Here is a 23826-nt window from a genome sequence, read left to right as displayed (position 1 = left end):
AGTACCCGAGTATCCTCATGGGTGATTAGCATGGTATAAAAACACCCCAAAAAATAACATTGATAACATAACCCCTTTATCTGCATCTTCCACAAGCAAATATTTGGGCATGCTGGATATAGGAGCAGCTACAGTGTATGCTACTATTTAGCCATCTGCAGAGTGCCACCAAAACCTTATACTGGCAAGAAAATGAATATTATGCAGCAGAATGTGGTACATTTACAAGCACTATTACTTCACTATTTTGCCATTTTTACACACACACTCTTTATAGGCAAAGACTTCACCTCATGGAATTCAGTTTAACATCTGAATACAGCAATCAGCAACCTAAAGGTGACCTGACTCTGCAGGACAATATGCCTGCCAGCATGCAGCATCATATTCAATAGCGTTTTTAGTAACTTTACATATTTGAGGTAAAAATATTTTTTGGTAAAATGTGCAAATTATGCAGACAATGATGGATCATGTGGCATGTGCAACAAATCTATAATTATGCAGAAAATGCAGTAGCGGCAGAATCGATTGAAAATACTTTATTTGATTAAAAAATATAATCATAAAAGCAGGACGTACACACCACACATATACAAAAAAAGATAGTTAAAATGGCCAAGAATTATATAAAAGTTCGAATTTTAAAAATAGGTAGCGGCAAGAATGTTAATGATGTGGCAAAGAAATGAGTGTTACTGTCAGAATCTAAGATGGAGGCACAGAATTATAAGGAGACCCAGAGAGTGTAAACATTTAAATTTTAGTCCAAGCTGAGTCAGGAGAGCGGGACAGTCGCATGCAACATGCTCCATAGATTCCACTGGGGCCCCACAACCCCTGCACTGTTGATTATCTGACGAGCGACGCCAGATAGGTGTTTCAGCAAGTGCCATTCCCCCAGTCAAAGTGCCATAAATCACAGTTTTAAATACAAAGAATATGTGCAGGGCAGGTATGATGACGGTGATGCCAACTGATAAGAGTATTACTGCCTATGCATGCTTGCGTTTGGCAAGAGAAGCTTTGTCAATGGAGTGGGACAGAATGTGAGTACGCTTCTTAATGCTGGTTTTAAAAGCTGTTTGACTGGGGTTTAGATTCCAAAGGTCACCTGCTGAAAATTGCTGAAGACATTCATTAAAAAATGTACTATGGGACCCACTTGGATTATTAATGCCAATATCAGACCACAGCATAGACTCAAGGGAACCGGCTTCAGCCCGCCTTAGCTTATGGCACAGATTTAAGTGGGCACCTGAGCTGGAAATTTCGTAGTTTGGGAGGCCCACTTCTAATCTAATCTGTGCAGCGGAGGCAGATTTCGGCATGTGAAAAACACTTTTATAGATCTTAGTCACGTGTTGTATTAATGTTGTGCTGATTTTACCCCTGAAAATTTCAAAACCATATGACAACGTGGGGCCGACTTTAGCTTTCATAACTTCCATCATTGGGGCAAAACTCGGACTCATCAGTTTTTTTGAGAGTTTTGAGAAGTTAATTTGGAGAGCTGTGGCTTTCATTGAAATGTCACTACGATGCTTGACGAAGGTGCCCCTAGAGTCAAAGTTAACCCCCAAGTATTTATAGGATTTTCCTACGACAAGACTGGAATTGTTGTATGACCAGCCACCACCTCCACAACGTTTTCTGCCGAATATAACCACTTGGGTTTTCTTTAAATTAACCTCTAGGTTATTCTTAACGGTATAACTATGTAGTTTGTTTAACAATCATTGCAGCCCTACTCAGGTAAGGCTGAAGAGAACAAGATCATCAGCATACAGAAGGTTACTTAACTGCACCTGACCGATCTTGGGGGAATGGCTATTTATCTCATCCACTTCGGCTGAGAAATCGGCAATAAACAGGTTGAAAAGCAATGGGGCTAGCACACACCCCTGTTTCACTCCTCGTGTTGTTCAATATTTCGAGACAGATGTGTGCCAGTGCCAAGTTTGACTTGAATCCAGGTGTTGGAATATAGTTGGACATTGGCCTCCAGTAGTTTGACTTGAATTCCCCACTTCATTAACATTGCCCAGAGTGCTGCCCTGGGGACCCGGTCAAAGGCAGCTTTAAAATCAACAAAACAGCAGAAGACCAGCTTAGATGAAGTAAGTGATTTGTCAATAAGTACTGATAATGCCAATAGATCAGACGAAGTACCTGAATTTACAGTAAAGCCCGTTTGGTTTTTTGGAATCAAGCCTTTTTGGTCCGCCCAGGCACTCAATTCTTGAAGTAAAATGCTCACAAAGTACTTTGCCTCATTGTCCAGTAAGGCTATCAACCTATAGTTGATTGGGGACGAGTGGGCGCCGGACTTATATATTGGATGAATTACTGCACCCTGCCATGAGTCTGGTATGGTTGAGCAACTCAGCACAGAGCTAAAGAGGGCTGCTAATTGTTGTGCCCAATAGGGAACATTTGCTTTAAACAAGGCCTGTCGCAGGCCATTTGGGCCTGGTGCTCCGTCTGCTCTCGCTTTTGATAATATTTTGACCAGCCTTGCTTGAGTAATAGAAATCGACTCACATTGAGGCTGTGTCAGCTCTTGGGTATTATCCTGGTTCTCCAAAGGCCCATCTTTAGACGTAAAGGAGGTGTTTGTTACTAAAAAGTCTGCACCTCGTTGGCCTTAAAGTGGTCAGTCAAAAATGTAACCCATTCTGCCTCAGCAATGTTTGCACTACCCTGTCTGGTTGTTCCATTGAGTTGTCTATTCAGTAATGCCCAAAATGTTCTTGAATTATGATTTTTGCTTTCCCAAAGAAGTTTACCCCAAAATTGATCAAGATGGAGTCGTTTATCTTGTTTGGATGCCTGTCTGTAGTTTTTCTGAGCAGTTTTGTAGTCGATTGAACGATCATTGGATTCTGGATGCTTCCTGATTGCCCGCAAAGCGGTATTTCTGATCTTTTTTAATTTCATAGTTTGACTTGATATAAAAAACTGGGAGCTACAAATAGTCGTATGAGGGTGCGAATGCGATGGAAAAAGGTTTAACAGATGGTAACAAAAATGTGACCAATCAGTGATGTGAGAAACTATGGGGTAGAGGCCACCTAATATAAAAGACAGACATTCTTTCTTGATGTTGATACTAATTTCATCGTTCCATCTTAAGCGTTTTACATTTTCTGAATGGACTCCTTTATGAGTTATTGGGGCGGTATTGTGGTAAACTGAGTTAGTATTAATGATGACGACTTGTGGTCGATGGTCGCTCTCTGATCGCGCTTTGATACTGTAGTTTTCCAAATAAGAAAACATGGCTACGTTACAAATGGTGTAATCTAAAAATGAAAACTTTCGTCCATTTGTCCATGACCAATTTGGGGGAGTATCCTGCGTGAACCTGCCGTTCATTAAGATGAAACCTGCACAAAGGAGTTGCAACACACCGAATTCCCCCAAAGCGCAGTATGAGTGATTTGAAGGTTTGGGCTGAGATTTCAATGCCAACAGAGACAATGAGGGGAGATCTTCCAGATCCAACAGGTCTCCCTGAAACAAGTTAGTGTTAAAGTCCCCGGTAAGCAGACAGTCGGCATAGGGAAAGACCACAGCCAGGTCGCTCATAATTTTAAGGAGATGATTTAGATGAGCTCTTTTTGTCCGGACGCTTGGATTAATATGAACATTAAGCAACAATAGAGGTTGCTGTTGTCTCCACGAGCTAACTTTAACTCCAAGCAGCCAGTCCTCATCGAAGTTTAATAGCTCTGTTGGGCCCTTTAGGCTGCATGAGATGTAAATAGACAATCCTCCCTTGGGGCGACCATAGTTGCTGACTCTGACAGCTGGTTTCCAATATTCAATAAATCCATCAATAGGACAATTACAGGTGGCCCATGTTTCCTGAACAGCAATTAGATCGTGGCTAAAAATAAAGCTTTGGGTCTATAGTGAGGACATTTTAAGATGAAGGCCACTAATGTTCCATGAACACAGGGAGAGGCGCAGCTCCGACTGGTGTTTTATACAATTTATAAAGTGAGGCTGGGGGACGTTAGCGTTGACAGCCTCCAAAGGATTCAGTTCTAACAAGTTTTGTCCAAATGGTCAGGCTGAGTTTTTACATGACAAAGCTGCTGGTAGCCACCCCCAGTCTTGAGTTTCATTGCAATTCGGGAGCGCGGACCATGAATTTCCTATTAGAGATGCGTCTCCTACAGCATTTTTTAAAATTGAGTATGGTTTACTTCTATCACTGGTCAGGGACCGACACAGGCTTATCTGAGTGGCCGACTGCTTGGCTAGTACCATAGGATAGCCTGGATTGAAGTGGGGATAGATTTTGATTCCCCAAGACCGAAAAATGTCTTTACAGGCTAGGAGAACTTGAGTCCAAGTAGGAGATTTAAATGTCACCAAGGTAGCTTCAGAGGGTTGCGACCCTCTTGGCGGAAGGAATTCTATATATTCAATGTCTTCTGATGCCAATTTGTCAAGGCCGAAACTCCTTTCGATAGTTTGATAATGTTTGCTCTATTGAGGACATCATGATGACCTTTTGATTTATATTCAGGGGCAAGGAGAATTTTAGAAGACTGTGAATCGCTGACAGGAGTTGGTTGACAGTGACCCTTGTCATTTAAAATAGTTTTCTCAATAAAAGGATTGGGTGCTATTCCAGGGTGAGACAAAGAGTTATCCCGAGGCCCTTCCGATGTTATCAAAGAGTCCTCGGGTAGCATTAGATTGCTTTTGAAGGGTACTTTTGGTTGGTAACCACCAGTACTAGATGGAACAGTTTGAGTATGAAAATAGGGAGCGGGTTGAGGTTGGGTAATTGTTTCAGTAAGCGAGTTTGTGTTTGCTGCTTGTATTTGGCCAGTTACTTGATCCGTACCAGTTGAAAGCTCTTTTGGTTTATCAACGGCCGCAACTTCATAAGGATTTGAAGCAGAACTTCTTCGGCCGGAAAGGGAGTTGATTTGAACCTGGTGGTGTGCCAGAGTGGATTGCTGAACATTTGGCATTGGAAGGGCTATTGTAGTCAACTGGTCCTGATTTGTTAGAATAGGGCTCAAAACTCGTTTATTATCCAAGTTCTTAAACAGTGGAAACAATTTAGGGGGTACCTCCACAGGTTTTGTTATTAGTTTGTTTCTTTGTTTGCGTTGACGTTGTTTCTCTCTCTTACTAAGAGGATGGAATGATTGAGAGATAATCTTAGGAGGAGGTGAGGCTGAGGTGAGTGGCTTAGGGTCCAGGTCTACCTTAGGGGGATCGACCGCTTTAGTTGAGCGACTCACAGTTTGGGGGCTCAGCAACAGTGGTGGTGTCTGCTTGACCGGCATTATCAACCCTTGGGCTATGTGGTGCAATTTAAATACTTCAGGGGTTTTTGCCTCTTTGCCTTCTAAGATCCCCTCGGCCCTTGATATCGATGACTTGTCATTTATTTTGACGGGGACTGTACCCTGTTCTTGTGCCCGAACTTGGCTCTTGCTGGCACTGCCTCCTGATAGTTGTTTGACTTCATCTAGAACACAGGTTAAAAAGGCTGGAAGTGCTGAAAGGCTGTCAATGATGGGTGAACAACAACAGACTGACTGGAATAAATTTGAAGATGACTAAGCCCTTATTATTAAATTGTTTAAATTCTCTTATTATCAATGCCTGCTGTAAACAAGGCTAAGGTGTTAAAGAGGTCAATCTGCAAGTCCAATTTGTCAGAATGGTAGTTTAATGCCGTGACTGTGGATGGAAAGGTTTGCAGCAGTTGTGGCCAGATGATTGAAATAGATGTCGGGGGGGCAGCCTGAGGATCAGGTTCTAATTTCAGATCAGATAATGTATCTGAGTCTTTAAGAAAGAGGGATAGGTCCAATAACGACTGGTCATTTGGGTCTGTTTTTACAGATCCTTGTTCGGACTTTGTAGATGTTGTGGCTGCAGCTGTAGCTGTAAGTGCTACTTAAGATGCTGCTATGTTTGAAAGCGTTTGCAGTAGTAGCGGTGCAGCGTTCTCCTTTGGAGACCTTTCCCGTTGGATTACAGTGGGACTAGACAGCCTGAAACTTGAAGATTGGTTATTTTGTGCAAGTAAAGGGCTTGAACACAATTGTTGCTGTGGCATGGACGTGAAAATATCTGACTGGTGTAAAACAACATTAGGTTTTGATTCAGTTGTATCAGTCCATGTATGATTTTTTAAAACAAGTGACATACGGCTTTCCTGTGGGGAAAGTGGATGACAAGATAAGGACTGCTGGGTGACCGGAAAGATTGCCATGGGAGGCGCTTGGGGCGTTTTTAAGTCGTCCTCTGATAACCTGATGCTAGGATTAGTACTGGGGGTGAGCAATGACGATGTGGTTTTACTGGTTAATGGCGTATGAATGGTTATCTCTGTTATTTGTTGAAAGTTGCTAACCTTGGGCTCCTGCAAGGTTTGTGAAGAGTTAAGGGGCTTGAGTGGTCGAGGTGTTTTTAAAAAAATATTCCAGAATCGAAATGGGTTGGATAGTCTTATGGCGTGACGAAGAAGTAAGGTCTCTGTTACCAACCGAGTCTTGACCAAGAGGGGAGGGATTCAACGAAACAGATGGGGACATAGACATAGATTAAGAGCTCACACAGCTGCTCCATCTGCCGCTGCAGCCAGCTGTTGTAATTTTTTTTGTTTCGGTGAGGAGAGCACCTTCCTTGTTCTCCCGGATCTCATCGCTCCACTTGCTGTGACTACGTTGCCCAAGAAAGGCCGGATCTACTTATGTTGGTTCTACTATAGATTCACAAGAATTGTAGCTATGAGCACTGCTTCTTGGACACCCCCCCTTTCATCCACCGCCCTCCTACTCCGTGCCCACGGTAACCTGCCTTACGGCCCCTGAGGCCCCTATAGCCCAGCCACCCCAATTAGTACAAAACTGGGGCTGAGATAGTATGCGGGGTATATATAAGGGTCCCAACAAGGGGCCAGTAAGGTCAGGACAAGGTGTGGGCAGGGTTGTTGGTTGGACGACGGAACAGGGGGGAGCAAAACCAGGCAGAATAAGCCCAGAGCAAGACTAGGGCAACACGGCGCAGAGGTGGGACAACCAGGGCCGGAGCCAACCAAGCCAAACCGAACTGGGCAAAGCTAGGCGATCTGGCGGCTGCAGTTCGAGGCTGTGCAGGATAGTAACCACACTATCCACTATCCTGAACACCGTGAAAAAGACGGTCAAAGGGAAGGGGCTACGGGCTAACTCTATACCATAGAGTTGCTAATAGATGGGGAGTGGCGTCTTAAGGGCTGCGGGGGCTAAAACCCACAAGGAGAAGCTGAAAATCAGGAGACTCACCTTGGTAAGCCTCTCCAACTCCCTCCAACTCCTGCCACGGAAATCCGAAGGAAAAATCGCTGGACCCCCAACAGCGTTATCCCGCCGCCACTGTTGCCTCTACGCCAACTCCAGTCCAAGCTTTTTTCCGCCCGCCCGCACAGCCGCCGCTGCTGCCACAGCAGCCAGCCGTCACCGTCACCAGCTGAGCCTGCCGCCAGAGGCTCCGCCCCCACGCACTACGCACACGGCTCCCGGCTTTGGCTCCGGACTCAATTCTCGCGTCAGGTCATGTGTCAACCGCTCAAAACAGGCGCAGAATCGCATAATTCAAGTGGAACTGGTTATGGATGATCAAAAATGTAACCACTGATAAAATGAATTAGGAAATCTGCTTCATTTCTAAAACTGTATAGTAGCTTCCATTGGTGCAGCAGGTGCACTGGCACGCAGCCCAGAGCCCCGAGGGGCCCACTGAACCCTCAATATTGCTGTATATCATAGTTCAAACAGCGGCCAAGGGGTCCATGTCCTTCCTAGTGCTGAGCCCATGACACATTGGCTACACCACTGGTCTAAAACAGCCAGGGCACAAGTCCTAAAAAAAGAAGTGGGGGGACGCTGACGTCATGACAGGAAGTGACGTCACGAAAGGTGGCTTGCACCATCAGACTCATTGCCTCCTCTCACTCACCCCTTAGATGTAATTGCATCAGAGAAGCCAGCACGTGAGCAGCATTCTGAATGAGCTCCGATCTCGCCCCAGAGAGGCCAAAGAGTGAATGTGTGGCTCCATTTGCTCCAGTTATCGAGCTCCCGGTAAAATAAGTGGGGGGACGCCGTCCTCCCACGTGGTACCCCGACTCGAGCCCTGAAAACAGCCTTCGGTAGCAGCACAAGCTTGGACGTCACAGCACTGATACGCTGCTCTTGTGCAAGAAACATGATGCAAATCCCTTTGCCTATTTTACCTTCTTAATGTAGCAAACCGTATTTTTACGAAGAATACATGGAGTAAACTGAGTTTACAAAACCTTTGCTGTATGTACTATTAGAAGTGGCTACAATCATTTTTCTGCACTTTTAAAATGTCACATTTGGATATATGTTTTAGGAGAAAACAGCATGTTTCTCAACAGTAGGCTAGCTTAATGACTTTAGCTCTCTCGGATGAAATCTGGGTTTGACCTTTAGGTCATTAATTGAAATCTTCATCTACAAGGTGCAACCATATACACGCGAAGACCCACACTGCACAGTTTCTCATTTTTATACTCAACAGATATTATTCGCACACAAACAATAAATAAAGGTATTTACAACGGCCTCAATGTTGTAAGCAATGTTACAAACTGCGGATCCTCTGTTGCAGAAACTCAAGTGTGAGTCATGTGATTCACTCTAACTTCTTTTCACATTGTCCTCCGGCTTGTCTCTGGTTTTGAGTTACTTTTCTGTCAATCTGTGTTTTTTACACATGGTAGCCCAACCAAGCTTTGCTAGAGTTCACATTTCATTTGAATCATAAAGTAGTGCAAGGTGGCTTGTTTCACGTTAAGCGCGATCATAATGCACTTTCTAGAGACCTCTGGATGTCTACAGGGATTAGGGGCATGGCCGCCATTGATGCAGCAGGTGCAGTGGCACCTAGGCACATTGAACCTTAATAATTGCTTTCTTTTATCTACCACAACAGCAGTTAAAGGGGCCGGTCGTTTTCCATAGTTGCACCAAAGCACAAGGAATGCAAATTATGTTGCTGACAGAGATCATATAATATGGTTCTGTGGACTTGGGAATTTTCTAAAAGTAAATACGTCTTGAACCTCACAAAGGTGATGGAGGCGCTTAGTGGAATATGGTATTCATAAAATTTAATATAACCTTACACCTGACAAGTAGAAAGCTGGGTTTTTATTGCAGTGGTCCCCCCACTTTTTGCCTGTTATTTGATGAAAATTTGACTGGAGTGCATTGGGTTCCTGCTAACCAGGTCCCCAGTGCCAGTGTTCTTTCCTGAAAATAAGGTAATTGGTCAACTGATCCCTAATTGGCCAGAACTTTAGCACCTTTGTAGGTCTCTAGCGAGTGGTACCCCTGGTATCTAGGGCATAGGGACTGAAGAGGGTCCCTAAGAGCTACAGCATATCGTGTGCCACTTTAAGGGACCCAGCACCAGAGTCATGCAGACTGCCACTGCAGGCTGCGTGACAAGCTGCTCTAAAAAGTGAAATATGACATGACACACACTGTGTGCCATGTCCCTTAACACTGCATGTAATATTTGTAATTCATCCTTACCGCAGGCCTTACAGCCATAAGGCAGGAGGGAAACAGTCACAACAATGCAGGGTGAGCCACGCGTGTTCCAACAACGCAAGCGTTACCACGCTTGCCTTAACCACGCATATGGCTTAACAATGCAGTGCACAGTCTAGCTGCTACTGGCAGGAAGGATCGGGAGAAGAAGTAATGTGGTAAGTGGGTTGGGGCCAGGTTTTATGGGGTAGATTGTAAGGGTTAGGGAGGTCAGGGTAGTTGGTAGGACTCAGTGTGGTGGGGGTAGTTTTTAGGGCTTAGGGGAGGGTGGGTTACTTTTAGGACTCAGGGGGTGGAGGTTGGGCTGTATTTTAAATTAGGGGTTAGGGTTTTAGACCTCAGGGCTTTGGAAGGGGTTGGGTAGTTTTAGGGACAGCGCAGGGATGGTTTGGTCAGGGAGTTTGTGTTAGGGGGCAGGGTTTTAGGCCTCAGGTGGAGGGGAATGGGTAGTTTTCAGGGAAGGCTTTGAACCTCAGGGTGGGGGGGCAGGTAGGGGTTTGTAATTTAGGGCTTAGTGTAGGGCGTCAGAGTAGTGACAACCTTATTCACACATACCCCCTTACCATTCATGTATTTACCTCAAAATTGCGTGGTAAAGTAATGCATGGTTAAAACGCATTTGTGGTTCAGGTTGCGTGGTGAAGCAGGCGTGGTTTAGCCATGTGTACCCCTATCATACAACCAAGGCAGGGTGCATTAAATTCTATGTGAGGACATATGTGCATGAGCAGAAATTCCCCTGTGCTGGCCAGTTCAATTACTGATGATGAAGCCATTTAAGGTATGTACTGGGCACTGGTCAAAAACGAGTTTCCCAGCGACATAATGGCTTCACTAAAACCTATGGTGTTAAGTGGCAGACACCATGGATCAGGGGAGGAGTGACTGGGAAAGCAGGTGTAAAAAAAAAAAGTAAAAAGGAAAAATGTATCTTATCGCTGCTTCCTCTCTGCGCCTCTCCTCCGTAGTCCCTCGCTCCAGCCGCTCTCTCCTCCATGGTCCCTGCTCCAGCCTGAACAGGAAGCACACCCAGGCTCCCCACTGCCAATCACAATGCCGCAATACAGTGTTGTGATTGGTCTGAACGTTGTGGTTCAGTGCTCAGAGAGGCAGTAGAATCCTGAGCATGTTCTCCACCCAGGCTGGGTGCAATACAGCCTGGGTGGAGAACATTCAAATTGCGTATTAATGTTTGGCTGGCCCGAGACGGCCAGCCAAACATTCATGCGCACTTACAGAGTGTGCCTACCTAACGCTCTTCCCCCTTCTCTGAGAGCAGAGCAGCCCGCCCCACAGAGACGCTGCACTAGGAACACATACAATGATTATAACCTTGAGTTATTTTCATTTTATTTTCCCTTTATTTCACTGCTAAAAAGCAGTGTGGTGATGCTCCTCTGCCTTAGAGGAGGAGTCACCACTGATGGTGTTAGGTATCAATCACCTCGTATTAATAAACCCACACTGATTCCAGTGATGGATTTTCTAATACATTCACCTAGAGGGTATCATGGAGGTACCCCCTGAAAATCTACGGACCTCTAGGGTATGGTCTGACTGGTCCTCTCCAACCTACCACCACAGATGCCCCTGGAGGTGAGAGTCCCCACCCTCTGAGGCCGTAAACAATGCCTGCTCTGGCAGGAGATGTTATCACCTCCTCTGAGCAGGATGACTAGTTATCAACATACCAAGTCAGGAGGCTTCAAAGACCTCCACGCTTTTGATGTGCAAACCTGGCTTCTCCCAGATAGGGGAAAGGCCACACCCTGCCCAGGGCCCATTTGCCACAGGACCGGTGGTAAAATTAGCTAGTCAGGAGATGTGATGACCCTCAGGCTAGTATGACCCCTAAGGTGGGCTACCTGAAGTGAGCATGACTAGGATAATTCAACCATCTTTCTTTTTGGGGTAATTCGGTCCTCTGTGTCAGGGTTATGCCCACTTTCCAAAAAAAGTCATCATACAGAGGGTTCTGTCACCCTAAGGGTAGGTAGCCCATTAACTACTACCTGATACTCCCAGTAACGTCCCTAAATACAGTATTTAGGTGGCACCCTTGATACCAGGATTTCATATTTGATGGACACAATAAAAGACTGGACAAAGAAGATTGCTGAGATCAGAGGGGCAACTACTGACTTTGTGCCAACCCTGCCAGCATGCCTGCTGCACCCAAACCTCATGTAGAAACCGACGCGTCCTGCCACTGTGCAGACTCCAAGAAACCCAGAGGGCTGCCAGCGCTTTGCAAACTACCAGAGAACTCCCTTGGAGTAGAGCAACTACTCCACTGCAGCTGCAGGCAACAACAAAGCAAGGTCCGGTTCACTGTCCTGCCGCTTACCAGACTGCTGATGGTGCAAACAGCCAAGGAATGAGGTTGCAGTGCTCCCACATGTCAGATATGACCTCCCTCCAAGTGTACTAATATCTGGTGTGCCAGACCCCTTACACCAACAAAATCTTGGTTTGTCCAGACCGGACACCAACAGTGAGAGAGACTGACCTGTACATCGAGGAAATTGAGGGACAGTGAGACTCACATTGTGAGTGGCCCAGCTTTCCTGTTTGTCCCTTTTCTGCAGAACCATGACAAAGAGTGAGCCTCCGACCACTGCCACACAACACTTTAAAGTACCTCTGCAGCCGCACCTGCAGTCTGATGGAGGTGATGGTGTCAATAGGGTAATGAGACCCGCAGAGGCTGAGCCCACCATTGGGTTTGCCTAGACTGGACTCCAAGTCACTGCCTCCAACCTCTTTCTGCAGGCCCCCTAAACCGCAAGTGTCTCCTGCCGCATGAACCTAGTGCCTAATAGCACCAATGCCCCAACCCCCACAGTCTGAGTGAGGAGAAGTGGACCAATGATGTCTCTTCATTCCCAAGAATCTCAAGGACCGAGCCCCCCTGTGGGTTTGCCCAAATTGATCACCCACTCCCAGCTTGCAGCCTCTTTTCAACCGAACCGTTCCCCATTGAAGTGAACGGGGCACCCAATGTTGACACACCTCTGCACCCGGCAGCCCCAGTGCTGCCAGAGGTGACCTGTTGGTATTGGCTTGGACCTTGCCCCTGCTCGCCATAAGTCCTGGACAAGTGTTCCGTAAGTTGTTAAGTGCCTGAATGCAGTAAATGTGTTTACCCCATAGAATAACATTGCCATTCCAGAAATTGCGCTAAATGTGAACTTTTGAATATCTCGAAAAGGACTTCACTGATTCTGAATTCTTAGTATGTGAATTCATATAAAAATCTGTGTTGTTTTTATAAATTGGTGTTGGATATCTGTATTGAGACTGTGTCTCACTTACTGCCTTTATGTTTGCAATAATGCTTAGCACTATCCTCTGATTAGCCTATCTGCTCGCCCATACTACCATAAAAGAGAGCATTTGGGTTATCATTTGCACCTCTGTAAAGCAATTGGGGTTTGCCTTGACTCTTTACAGTGTACTTCATTTTGCTCCACGTTATAAAGAGCCAGCTTCACGGACAGGTGGATTAACCAATAGTAAGGACTCGATTACAAATGTCCAAAAGGGGTAGATGCTATTTGTCAAAAATCAGTAAATACAGACTCTTGTCAATTGCATGTAAAGCTCTTTAAAATGAGGCATAACAAGTGAATTTTGATTCTTTCCCCATCAAACTATGCATGGCTCTGTGACTGCATGATGATCTTCCTGTTTCTGTTAAGGCATTTTAAATTAATTCCGTCATCATAAGCAATTCAATAAAGGCTTAATAAGATGTCAGCCACCAAGAGAATGATATGGGAAACGTGTGTACAGTTTGGACATGTGGACAAAGATGGAGATGTGTCATTTGCTCTGAAGTTTGTGGCTTATGCTCCTTCTCCGAACATAATCTGAGTTTAAGTAAGCAAAAGGCATACTTGCTGTTAACACCTTCTTTAATTGAAACGTTATTTTTTTAACATACACTTTTGCAGGATTTAACCACAGTGGGAAAGGTTCACTAACTTTGCTGATGTCCACTCTTTAATTGTTTTGTTAAACGTTGACTTATCTTGAAAAATTCAAAGTTTTAAAAAAAATGGAGACAAAAACTGAAAAAAAAATCAGTTGCAAAAACTCTAGGAATTCACGTTTTGGTGGGATATTTCTCTAACAGAAAAAGGGGTTTGCCGCAAATTTCATGACAAAAGCATATCCTAGCAAAATTTCTCATCAGAAACATGGTAGTGGGAAATTCCTAACCCCACAACCGCAGTCTGAATACCACAAACCTCATGAAGTTGTGAAATTGAGAGATTTACACAACTATGATTGTAGGATATAAATGTTGCATTCACTCATTTTCAGTAACCTGAGACACTGTAATTATCTGTAGACTGTACCGAGTGCAATTTTTGTGAGTGAAATTTTGACATCAGCAGCAATATACCTGGGGAAAATGGTCCATATATTCCAAAGCCCACATATAGGACCTGATTCACATTCAAGCCTGTCCTATTTTTATGTGCAGAGTTCCCCACCCTGACCGTGGACTCTCCGCAGTCATAAAGTTACCATAAAATTGCAGTTTTCTGAGTACCGAAAAAAGTAAACTTACACAAATGTATGGAGTAGCAGAATTTATTGAGTGCAGCGAAAACTTCATCCGATCCTGCCCCAGTCCTCTTCAGGGTTACTTGGTGTTCAGTGTACTGTATGAAGAGGTGTTACCTCCAGGACCTTAAAAATTGTCAATAATGTTGTAATTTTAGTTAACATTCATGAACTTTAACACCCATATTACCACCCTAACCATAAAATCAGACTGGGAATTTGAAACACTATAAAGAAAGTCTCCCTAAAAGGGATAATGTGTGGGAAAACATTCCAATGGGCTCTTCTCAAACTCCACTTTTTTCAAGCAATTCCATGTAACTTAGCTTTTTTTTTTTAATGTTTGCAACAATGTTTATTGCATGCTGAGTAAAATTACAATAAATTGTTTAGAATTGCAATCACAGTTATTTCAGGGAAAGTTAAGCATTAACGAATGTTTCCTTCTTGGCTTTTCTTTTAAGTTTACTTTTATTTCCTGTTTGCCTCTCCAGTGTTTACAATTTTATTTTCAATCAATGAATCCAGGCTGTATGGAAAAAAGTAGGCTTCCTACTATTAGTTTACGTTCTATGTTAAATCGAGATGTGGGATTTTACAGAATGACTATACCGTTTGACATGTTATTTAGTTACTGCATTGTCTATTGACGAATAAAATGGCCATGGGACACCTGGGTGACAAGCTGCATCGCGCTTTCTAGAGCTGCTGTACATAAAGGCATCTTCTGTTTCTGTAGTTTTGCAAGTATCACGGATGTGCTTCACCACTTCTCTTGGTAATGCTCATTGGTCTAGTTCGTAGATGATTTCCTTATATTAACAATATGTTGAAACATTCTTTTCCAGGCTTACCAGAACCGAAAATAGATAAGGTATTCGAGGGGATGTCAATGAACCAAGGATTTTACACATCCAAAGACTTTCTACCTCTTGTAGCAAAGGCAAGCAAACAAGGTATGGCTAAGAAAAACATTTGTTTTCCGATCAGAATGTTCACTGTTTGTAAATAAACTTTGATTTTGTTCTGTGTATAAACTTTAAACTGCTATTACAACCTCTCAAAGTAAACTTACTGCCAGGCCTATACCTTCCTTTTTAATACATTTAACTCATCCTAAGTTAGGCTCTAAACAGCCCATTGGGCAGTATGCGTTGTATTTCAAAAGTTGGACATGCACCTTTAAGTATTACATCTCCTGTTACTGAAAAACTTGAATATTCATTTGTCACTACTGTGAGGCCTACCTTTTTTCACAGCATAACATTGGCTTAAATGTTTACATTGAATAAGTGATAATCTTTGCTTTGGAACAAGCAGAAATGTCATGTTTGTACTCTAGACATTTTTTTAATTATAATACTCTCTAATGGTAAAGTCGAATTTCAAGGCACAATTGTGAAAATGCTACTTTTAGAAAGTTTACATTTATTTGTCCTAATCATTAGGTGCCTGCAGCCTTTGTCCTGACTCACATGACCAGTTGTTATTCGCAGTTGTCCTTTGTGTATTCCTCCCAGACAGTATCACAAAAGTAGACTGGATGTTGCCTGGATGGACCATATTGACAGAATGGGTGCAGGCAGAGCTGACACCCACCAGCCTTACATTTCAAAGAAGCTGCCTAAGCACACTAAAACATGACTCAACACTAGCCTTCTGCCACCCCAGAAATCCTGGCACCAGGGCAGGGAGGAAGGAAATTCCAGAACCATCTATGGGGGGGAAACTCTAGAATCAATCAATCAATCACTTATTTTTAGAGAGCACTAATCATCTGTGAGTGTCTCAAGGTGCTGAGTGGGGGTGGGGGTGCAGCTACTGCTTGAACAGCCAGGTCTTGAGAAGTCTCCTGAAGGTCAGCAGTTTCTGAGTCTGTTGTAGCTGTATGGGGAGGGTGTTCCAAGTCTTGGTTACGAGGTAGGAGAAAGATCTGCCGCCGGTGGAGTTTCTGTGGATGTGTGGGACAGCGGCGAGGTCAGCGGAGCGCAGCTGGCGGTTCGGGGTGTAGAAGGTGAGACGCTTGTTGAGGTATGCTGGTCCGGTGTTGTGTAGTGCTTTGTGGGCGTGGGTGAGGAGCTTGAAGGTGATCCTCTTCTTGACTGGGCGCCAGTGCAGGGCAGTGATGTGGGTGTGGCGGGTTATGTCGAGGATGAGGCGTGCAGAGGAGTTCTGTATGCGTTGGAGTCTCTTCTGGAGTTTGGCCGCGGTTCCTGCGTAAAGGGTGTTGCCGTAGTCCAGGCTGCTGCTGACGAGGGCCTGTGTGTCCGCCCTTCTGGTTTCAGTGGGGATCCAGCTGTAGATCTTGCGGAGCATGCAAAGGGTGTTGAAGCAGCAGGAGGAGGAGACGGCGTTGACTTGCTGGGTCATTGAGAGCGATGAGTCCAGGATGACCCCCATGTTGCGAGCGTGGTCGGTGGGTGTGGGTGCAGCTCCCAGGGCGGCTGGCCACCAGGAGTCTTCCCAGGCTGAGCGGGTGGATCCGAGGATGAGGACTTCTGTCTTGTCGAAGTTAAGTTTCAGGCGGCTGGTGTGCATCCAGCTGGTGATGGCCTTCATTCCTCCGTGGAGGTTGGATTTTGCGGTGGCAGGGTTTTCGGTGAGTGAGAGGATCAGTTGGGACACGCCGCATATGATCTTGATGGCTTCGGAACGGAAAGGTGGGAGGCGTACCCTCTGGGTTCTGTCGGTGAGGAAGGAGCTGATCCAGTCCAGGGCTTTGTCGCACATTCCTGCGTTGTGTAGGCATGTGCATAGGATGTGGTGGCAGACGGTGTTGAATGCGGCTGAGAGGTCCAGAAGGATGAGGGCCGCGGTTTTGCCGTTGTCCAGTAGGGCGGTTTTGGTGCTGTGATTGCTGTGGAATCCGGATTGGGACGGGTCCAGGATGTTGTTTTCCTCAAGGAAGTGGGTCAGTTTCCTGTTGACGATCTTTTCGATGACTTTCATCGGGAACGGAAGAAGGGATATGGGCTGGAAGTTCTTGAGGTCCTTTGTGTCCGCTGAGGGTTTCATGAGGAGGGCGTTGATATTGGCTTGCTTCCAGCTTTCTGGGAAGGTGGCGGTCTCGAAGGAGCTGTTGATGATCGTTTGAAGTTGGGGAGCGATGATGCGGTTTGCTTTGTTGAAGATGTGGTGAGGGTAGGAGTCTGTTGGTGAACCGGAGTGGATGGTGTTCGTGGTTTAGATGGTAACATCGATGTTGACGTTGGTCCAGGAGAGCAGGTGGATGGTGAGGCTGGGGAGCGGTGGTTCTGCATCACTTCAAAGCGTTCACCAAGTATACATGTCGAACCCTGAAACACACTCCTCAGAACACTCCTGTTCCTGTGGATACTACAGAGGAAGGACTGCTCTGCTGACTGAGTACTGCTCTGCTTCTGGAGACCTGCCCTCCTATTGAAGAAGGAAGACTGATCCTGCTCCTTCATTACAGGCAACCTGGGTGACTCATAGGGTTAGTGGCTACAGAGGTTATTTTTAGCCTCTATTGATAGAGGATATATTGGAGGCTGTATATTGCTACAGCAACAGCCACTTTTTACAAATACTTGCACTTATTTGTCTTGCATTTTTAAACAGAATCACCACTTTTATTTCTTGCCACTGCTGCTGTTTGTACAGCTTAGGGACGCGCTATACTTTTTTCCTACTGGTTGTGGAGAACCAATTGACTGACTGGGGGTGGAGTCCGTAAGAGCTCCGAACTCATGAAATACGGACTGCAGGGCAGTTGCACCACTGACACGCCTAAGGCAAGCCCGTCTGCGCCCATTAGTGCTCAAAAGCAGCCAGGGGCTAGGATCCCTGGTCCTCCAGAATTAGCTCTAATACAGTGCTCATGTATGGATTTGAAGAATTTGGCAACTGCCCTGTTGCAGCCCTGTCACCATATTTTGGATCTCACTTGTGCAGCATTATCTTGTGGCAAGTGCAGTTTGGAACCTAAGACCACACCAACACCTAGCGCGAAGGTGAGTGCAATCCTTCAGGTTTTGCACAGGGCCCACTTCTATTTTCTTAATTGCCACACATTAGTTAAGCATAAATTTGAATGTATGACTTTCCTGTGGACCATGCACCCAACGTGGTCTTCTTGTCAGAAATTCAGCTTGTTACACCAGATATTGTTACTGCCATTCCCCTAGGCTTTGCAATCATGGGGCTGGATAGGCAATCTCAAAAAAGGGGTGGGATTGCCATTATTTGTAAACAGTCTATGCCATGCATGGTTATGGAAATAACCATTACAGGTTGTGAGGTGACCTTTTTCTCCCTAACTTTATCCAGTGTTTTTTCTATTTCTTTGTTTTATCGCACTCTGGGCCCAGCATCCAACTTTATGAAATCTTTGGCCAACGCTTTGCCACTTCTCGTTTTGCGCTATACAAATGTTATAGTTATCAGGGATCTTAATCTCCAGTTTGATGATGCTATCTGTCCCTTAGCAGTCGTTTGGGTTGCAGGCTTGGAAGGTATTCAGCTTGTGCAATTACTCTCTTCCCCTACACATAGGCTCAGTCACATTCTCGATCCTATTTTTATAAATCTAATTACTCCAACTGTGGACTATCCTCTTCCACTTACATGGTCTGATCACTTGGACATTCCATTTCAGATTTCTATTCTTAAATCCTTACCTATCCTTAGGGCCGATTACGATGGCGGGCGGACTTGAGTCCGCCCGCCATCGTAGCAGGATCGGGACCGCCCACTTGTAATGCGGCGGTCCCGCACCCATAGTCATGATGTGACCACCACCACGGCAGTTGCATCCAGCAATTTAACATTGCGGCGGGTGCTGCTGGCTGCAGCATCCGCCGTAATGTTAAATGGCCATGCTGTGCATTTCCATGCACAACGTGGCAGGCACCGCATGGAAATGTAGTGGGGTACCATGGGTAGCCCCCCAGTGCAGAACTGTCCCCCCAACACTGAGGGGGCCTGCAACGGGCCCCCACCAAAAACCAGCCTCCAACCGCCTTTCCTTGGCGGTTCCACCGCCATAGAAAGGCTGACTGATGCCAGCATTGTGATTGGGCGGGCGGTGCCTCAAAGGCACTGCCCCCATGTCCCCAGCCTTATCCGCTTCACCAGGCAATAGTTACGGAACGATTCCCCCCTGCCATTCTGATGTGGCGAGGGGAAATGGGCATTCAGATGGCGGAGGGACCGCCACCGCAGGCCCGGCAGTGGCGGTCCCTCTGCCATCGTAATGAGCCCCCTTGTTCCTGGACAGATAGTAGGGCACGGAAATGGGAAAAGGTGACCCCTTCTAGTTTCACTCAGGCCTTGGCTGCCAATCACCCTACCCTTGATAGCTGTGTTGACACTGCTAATGAGCAAGTGTAAGGCTGGATATCTGGGACACTGGATCAGATTGCACCATTGGCAGACAGATTAATATGATGAACTAAGCAAATGGCTGATTGGTTTATTGATGAACTTTCTTTCCTTAAAAAGAATTGCAAGCACCAGGAGCACATATGGCGTAGAGACATTGACAATTCCAGCAAGGCGATTTATCGCTCTGCTTTTAAGGCATATTACACTCCCATTAAGCATGTTCATCACAATTTTATGCTGATAAAATCATGGTTGCTAAGGTTTTGTCCCAAGAAATCTATTTGTTTAAGTTCTTATTCTTGTTGGAGCAAGTCTCTGCCACCAACCCACCATCAGAGTAAGGTTGCAAGTTCTTGTGCAGTTTTTTTTTTGATAAAGTATCCTCCATTTACTCTTCCATTTTAGAGGCTTTAAGAAAGTCCCCTTTCCTCAAGCTATGGTTTGAATCTTCAGCCAATAGTACGAGTCTGTTACTGTTCAAACCCATCAAACCTGGCATACTATCTCCCCTGATGATGTCTATCAAGTTCCACTCAACCCTGCCTGCCTTTCCATCTTGGAGCGACGATTGAGAGAGGGATTACCTGTGCTCTGTGACTTAATTAATAGCTCTTTCATGGTGCATCATGTTCCACTCTACTGGAAGCACACTTTGGTAGTCCCTCTTCTAATAAAATCACTAGATCCAACTAAGCCTGAGAAGGTTGCCGAAAAATATGTTAATCAGCAGCTTTTGAAGTTTATAGAAGCTAATGACCTTTTGCATAGGACACAGTTGGGTGTCTGCCCTCTCTACAGTACAGAGCCTTCCCTGCTGCTTACGTTTGAGTCTATCAGTAAAATTCTTGAAAGGGTTGACACTGCTCCACTTTCAATGTTGGACCTGAGTGCAGCCTTCAACACCATATCACACAACCTACAACTTGAACGGTTGTGGAGCTGCGGTGTTTGTTACAAGGTCCTGCCATGGTTCACCTCTTTTCTTCACCAACACACTTTTCAGGTGCTATAAAGATCTTTTGAATCCCAGGTTTTTCAGCTGCAGCAGGGTGTGCCTCGGGGCTTATTATTGAGCCGTACATTATCCAACCTATATATGTATACCTTGTCTGATATCATCAAGTGACACAGATTTGACATCATATCACACATCAATGATACTCTCTCTCAGAGTGCAGCCCGTACAGCTGTTTCACTGAGGACCTGCTTGTCAAAGGTCATTCAGTGGATGAAACTAAGCTGTCTGAAATTGAATGATGGGAAAACAGAGGTTCTTGTTTTGGGCAATGTTAGACTTGGCATCTTTTAGCGTGTTTCCCCTGAGTTTTTGCTTTCTGACCTCCTGGTTTTGACTCTGTTTTTGCGGGTGTAGTGGTTCGAAGCACTTTTCTCACTGCTGATCAGTGATAAAGTGCAAGTGCTCCTGTGCTAAATGGTGTTATAGATTGGTGTTTCCTTGAATGGATATTTCATTTACTTGTTAGTCCCTAATAAAGTGCACTGAGTGTGCCAGGGCCTGTGAATCAAATGCTACTAGTGGGCCTGCAGCACTAATTGTGCCACCCACGTGAGTAGCCCTGAAAAGGTAACTTAGACCCGCCATTGCGGAGTCAGCGCTCAGTCTGTAACTGCCATGTCGACTTGGCCAGTGCGCACACTTGCCAGTCCCTCACCTTCCCTTTTCTTACATGACAGCCACCCCTAAGGTAGGCCCAATGTTCCCCTGAGGGCTGGGTGCAGTGTATGGGAAAGGTCTGACATGCCCTGGTGTGTGTGGCATGTCCTGATAGCGAATTACGGCCAATTTCGCAAGTCTACCTGTTCTCCATAGGACAGAATGGGGAGTTTGTTTATAACATCTTATAGCATCTTATAAACATATCTGACCCAGGGAATTAGGTAGGAAAATAAAGTTTAGTATGCCTGAACTCAGAATCTAAAGATGCACCTTTTAGTGAAGGTGATTTTTTCATTCGGGGTTTGAAAATACCACTTTTAGAAAGTAGGTATTTTCTTGCTCAGTTATCCTGTGTGCCTCTGCTGGAATGTGGATTGCCTGTCTGGGTTTTAGATGACAGAAGGCTGGGGAGCAGGAGTGGCTCAGTCTAGGTGAGTCAGGAAAGGGCTGAATAGACCTGGGCTGCAATTTAGGGAAGGGAGAGGAGATTTCCTTGCACCTCAAAGGGCCTGGTCTGCCTCTGACCATGTCTTCTCCACCTCCTGCCAGGAAGTCACACCGGAGAAGGGAAAACTGGTTCTGGCTGGGCACAAACACTCTCTGCCTAAGAGATCAAAGGATTTTGGGATATAAATACTGGAGCCCTGTTAGAAACGGGGATTCCCGGTAGGCTAGGGCATGCGCCAAAGCCTGACAGAAACCCCTGTTCTAGTCAGGGCAAGGGAGTTACACACTGAAGATAACCCCTGCTCACCCCCTTGGTAGCTTGGCACAAGCAGTCAGGCTTATCCCAGAGGCAATGTGTAAAGCATTTGGGCAACACACACACACAGCGGCGACACACTAGGCACACTACAAATGAGACTCCACACAAGGTTATGTAAAAATAGCCTTTTTAATATGTAAAACATATTAGAGTACAGTCACAGATATATATATATATATATATATATATATATATATATATATATATATATATATATATATATATACACTGTGCCAACTGGCACTAGGTCACAATTTACAGGGGACTATGTACAAATCAGCGCCAATCGGGCCGCTGCCAGAACCATCACAAGGCATAGTAAATGCAAAACCACCAGAAATAAATGTAAAACAGCCAGTAGCTACTGGCATAATAATGACCTCAGCATTATCTTAGGCCTAGAACATCATACACATAACATTTGCGTTAGGCCTCACATTAGCATAAAGCACCTTAGGCAAAGAAAATTCAGAAGCATAAACATATCATGCATGCTCATTAGGCATAAACACATTAGCAAAACAGGGCATCATCTCCTTAATAAATCACCCCCCTGCGGAGGTATGAACTTAACTGCACATTATGCCAAATCCAGGTTCTCTGTGCACCTTAGTACACACTTAGCATCATCTTAGGCCCCTTATGTCAACTCTGAAGTGACAAAAGAAGAGTGTAGTACGCGCACTACCTGAGGCTATCCAAAGTTTTTAAAGTTGTACCGTGCTCACGGGGTATCACTCTCCGAGGGGGAGTGTAAGTATAAACATTGAGAAGCACCCCCAATGATTTGGGGTGTGTCCCCCAGGCACTGGTTGAAGGCCGCACAAGCGGTTTTTAACTTCTAGAGTGAAAAAAGTTCATCACAAATTAAGGTTCTCTTGAAATGAAGCTTTACTGTTTTCTATTGCATCATAGAAAATCAAATGGCAGTTTTAGTCCATAGACGACAATATCTCCATTGTAATTTGCGGTTACATGGTCATTCCCAATGCATTTCGGCAGAACCTGCCTTCGTCAGGGGAAATCTATGAATAATCATACACATCATGAGTATACTATACGAGGATACAGAGTGCGTTATTTAGCCAACGGTGAAAAGTGAGTTAGTTGGTGAATGTGTGTTCTATGACGGTGGATAAATAAATGCATAAAAAAATATATAAATTGGTGCCCGTGTGTAAACAATGGAAAACGAAGGTATACGTGGCGTGTGACTAATTAATATATTGTTATCGGGCGTGTCTCGCATTGCTGGAGAGTGGTTTTCAGGGAATAGCGGGTCATGCCGGTAAACAATCATGGTCAAATGGTGGGAAGTGCCGGGTTCGTGCTGTTAACGATAACGGGTGTGAATAGTTTAATAAAAGCATGGTTAAATAAGTTCCAACTGACGCCACTATCTGAGTTGATATACGCTTACCGAATGTGTGGAGTTCTGGCGCGCGAGCTCACTGGTGTGGTAGTAGTCGGGTCTCATGCAAAGATTTAAAAAATCTGCACCCGTTATCGTTAACAGCACGAACCCGGCACTTCCCACCATTTGACCATGATTGTTTACCGGCATGACCCGCTATTCCCTGAAAACCACTCTCCAGCAATGCGAGACACGCCCGATAACAATATATTAATTAGTCACACGCCACGTATACCTTCATTTTCCATTGTTTACACACGGGCACCGATTTATATATTTTTTTATGCATTTATTTATCCACCGTCATAGAACACACATTCACCAACTAACTCACTTTTCACCGTTGGCTAAATAACGCACTCTGTATCCTCGTATAGTATACTCATGATGTGTATGATTATTCATAGATTTCCCCTGACGAAGGCAGGTTCTGCCGAAATGC

General features: G+C 45.1%; 1 protein-coding gene across 2 annotated transcripts in view; it reads left to right on the top strand.

The window, feature by feature from the left end:
- Positions 1-23826, top strand: part of DPYD (dihydropyrimidine dehydrogenase) — a 3539101-nt gene that overhangs the window by 1800033 nt on the left and 1715242 nt on the right. For both annotated transcript variants that reach the window (XM_085601856.1, XM_085601855.1), the window contains exon 9: positions 15029-15136. In XM_085601856.1, the coding sequence (XP_085457982.1) occupies positions 15029-15136 (108 nt within the window). The remainder of the gene's footprint in view (positions 1-15028; positions 15137-23826) is intronic.

The sequence above is a fragment of the Triturus cristatus genome, chromosome 4_2 (genome assembly GCF_964204655.1).
Source record: "Triturus cristatus chromosome 4_2, aTriCri1.1, whole genome shotgun sequence".
Lineage (NCBI taxonomy): Eukaryota > Metazoa > Chordata > Amphibia > Caudata > Salamandridae > Triturus > Triturus cristatus.
The sequence above is the reverse complement of the archived record's forward strand: the minus strand, read 5'-3'. Positions and strand labels throughout refer to the sequence as shown.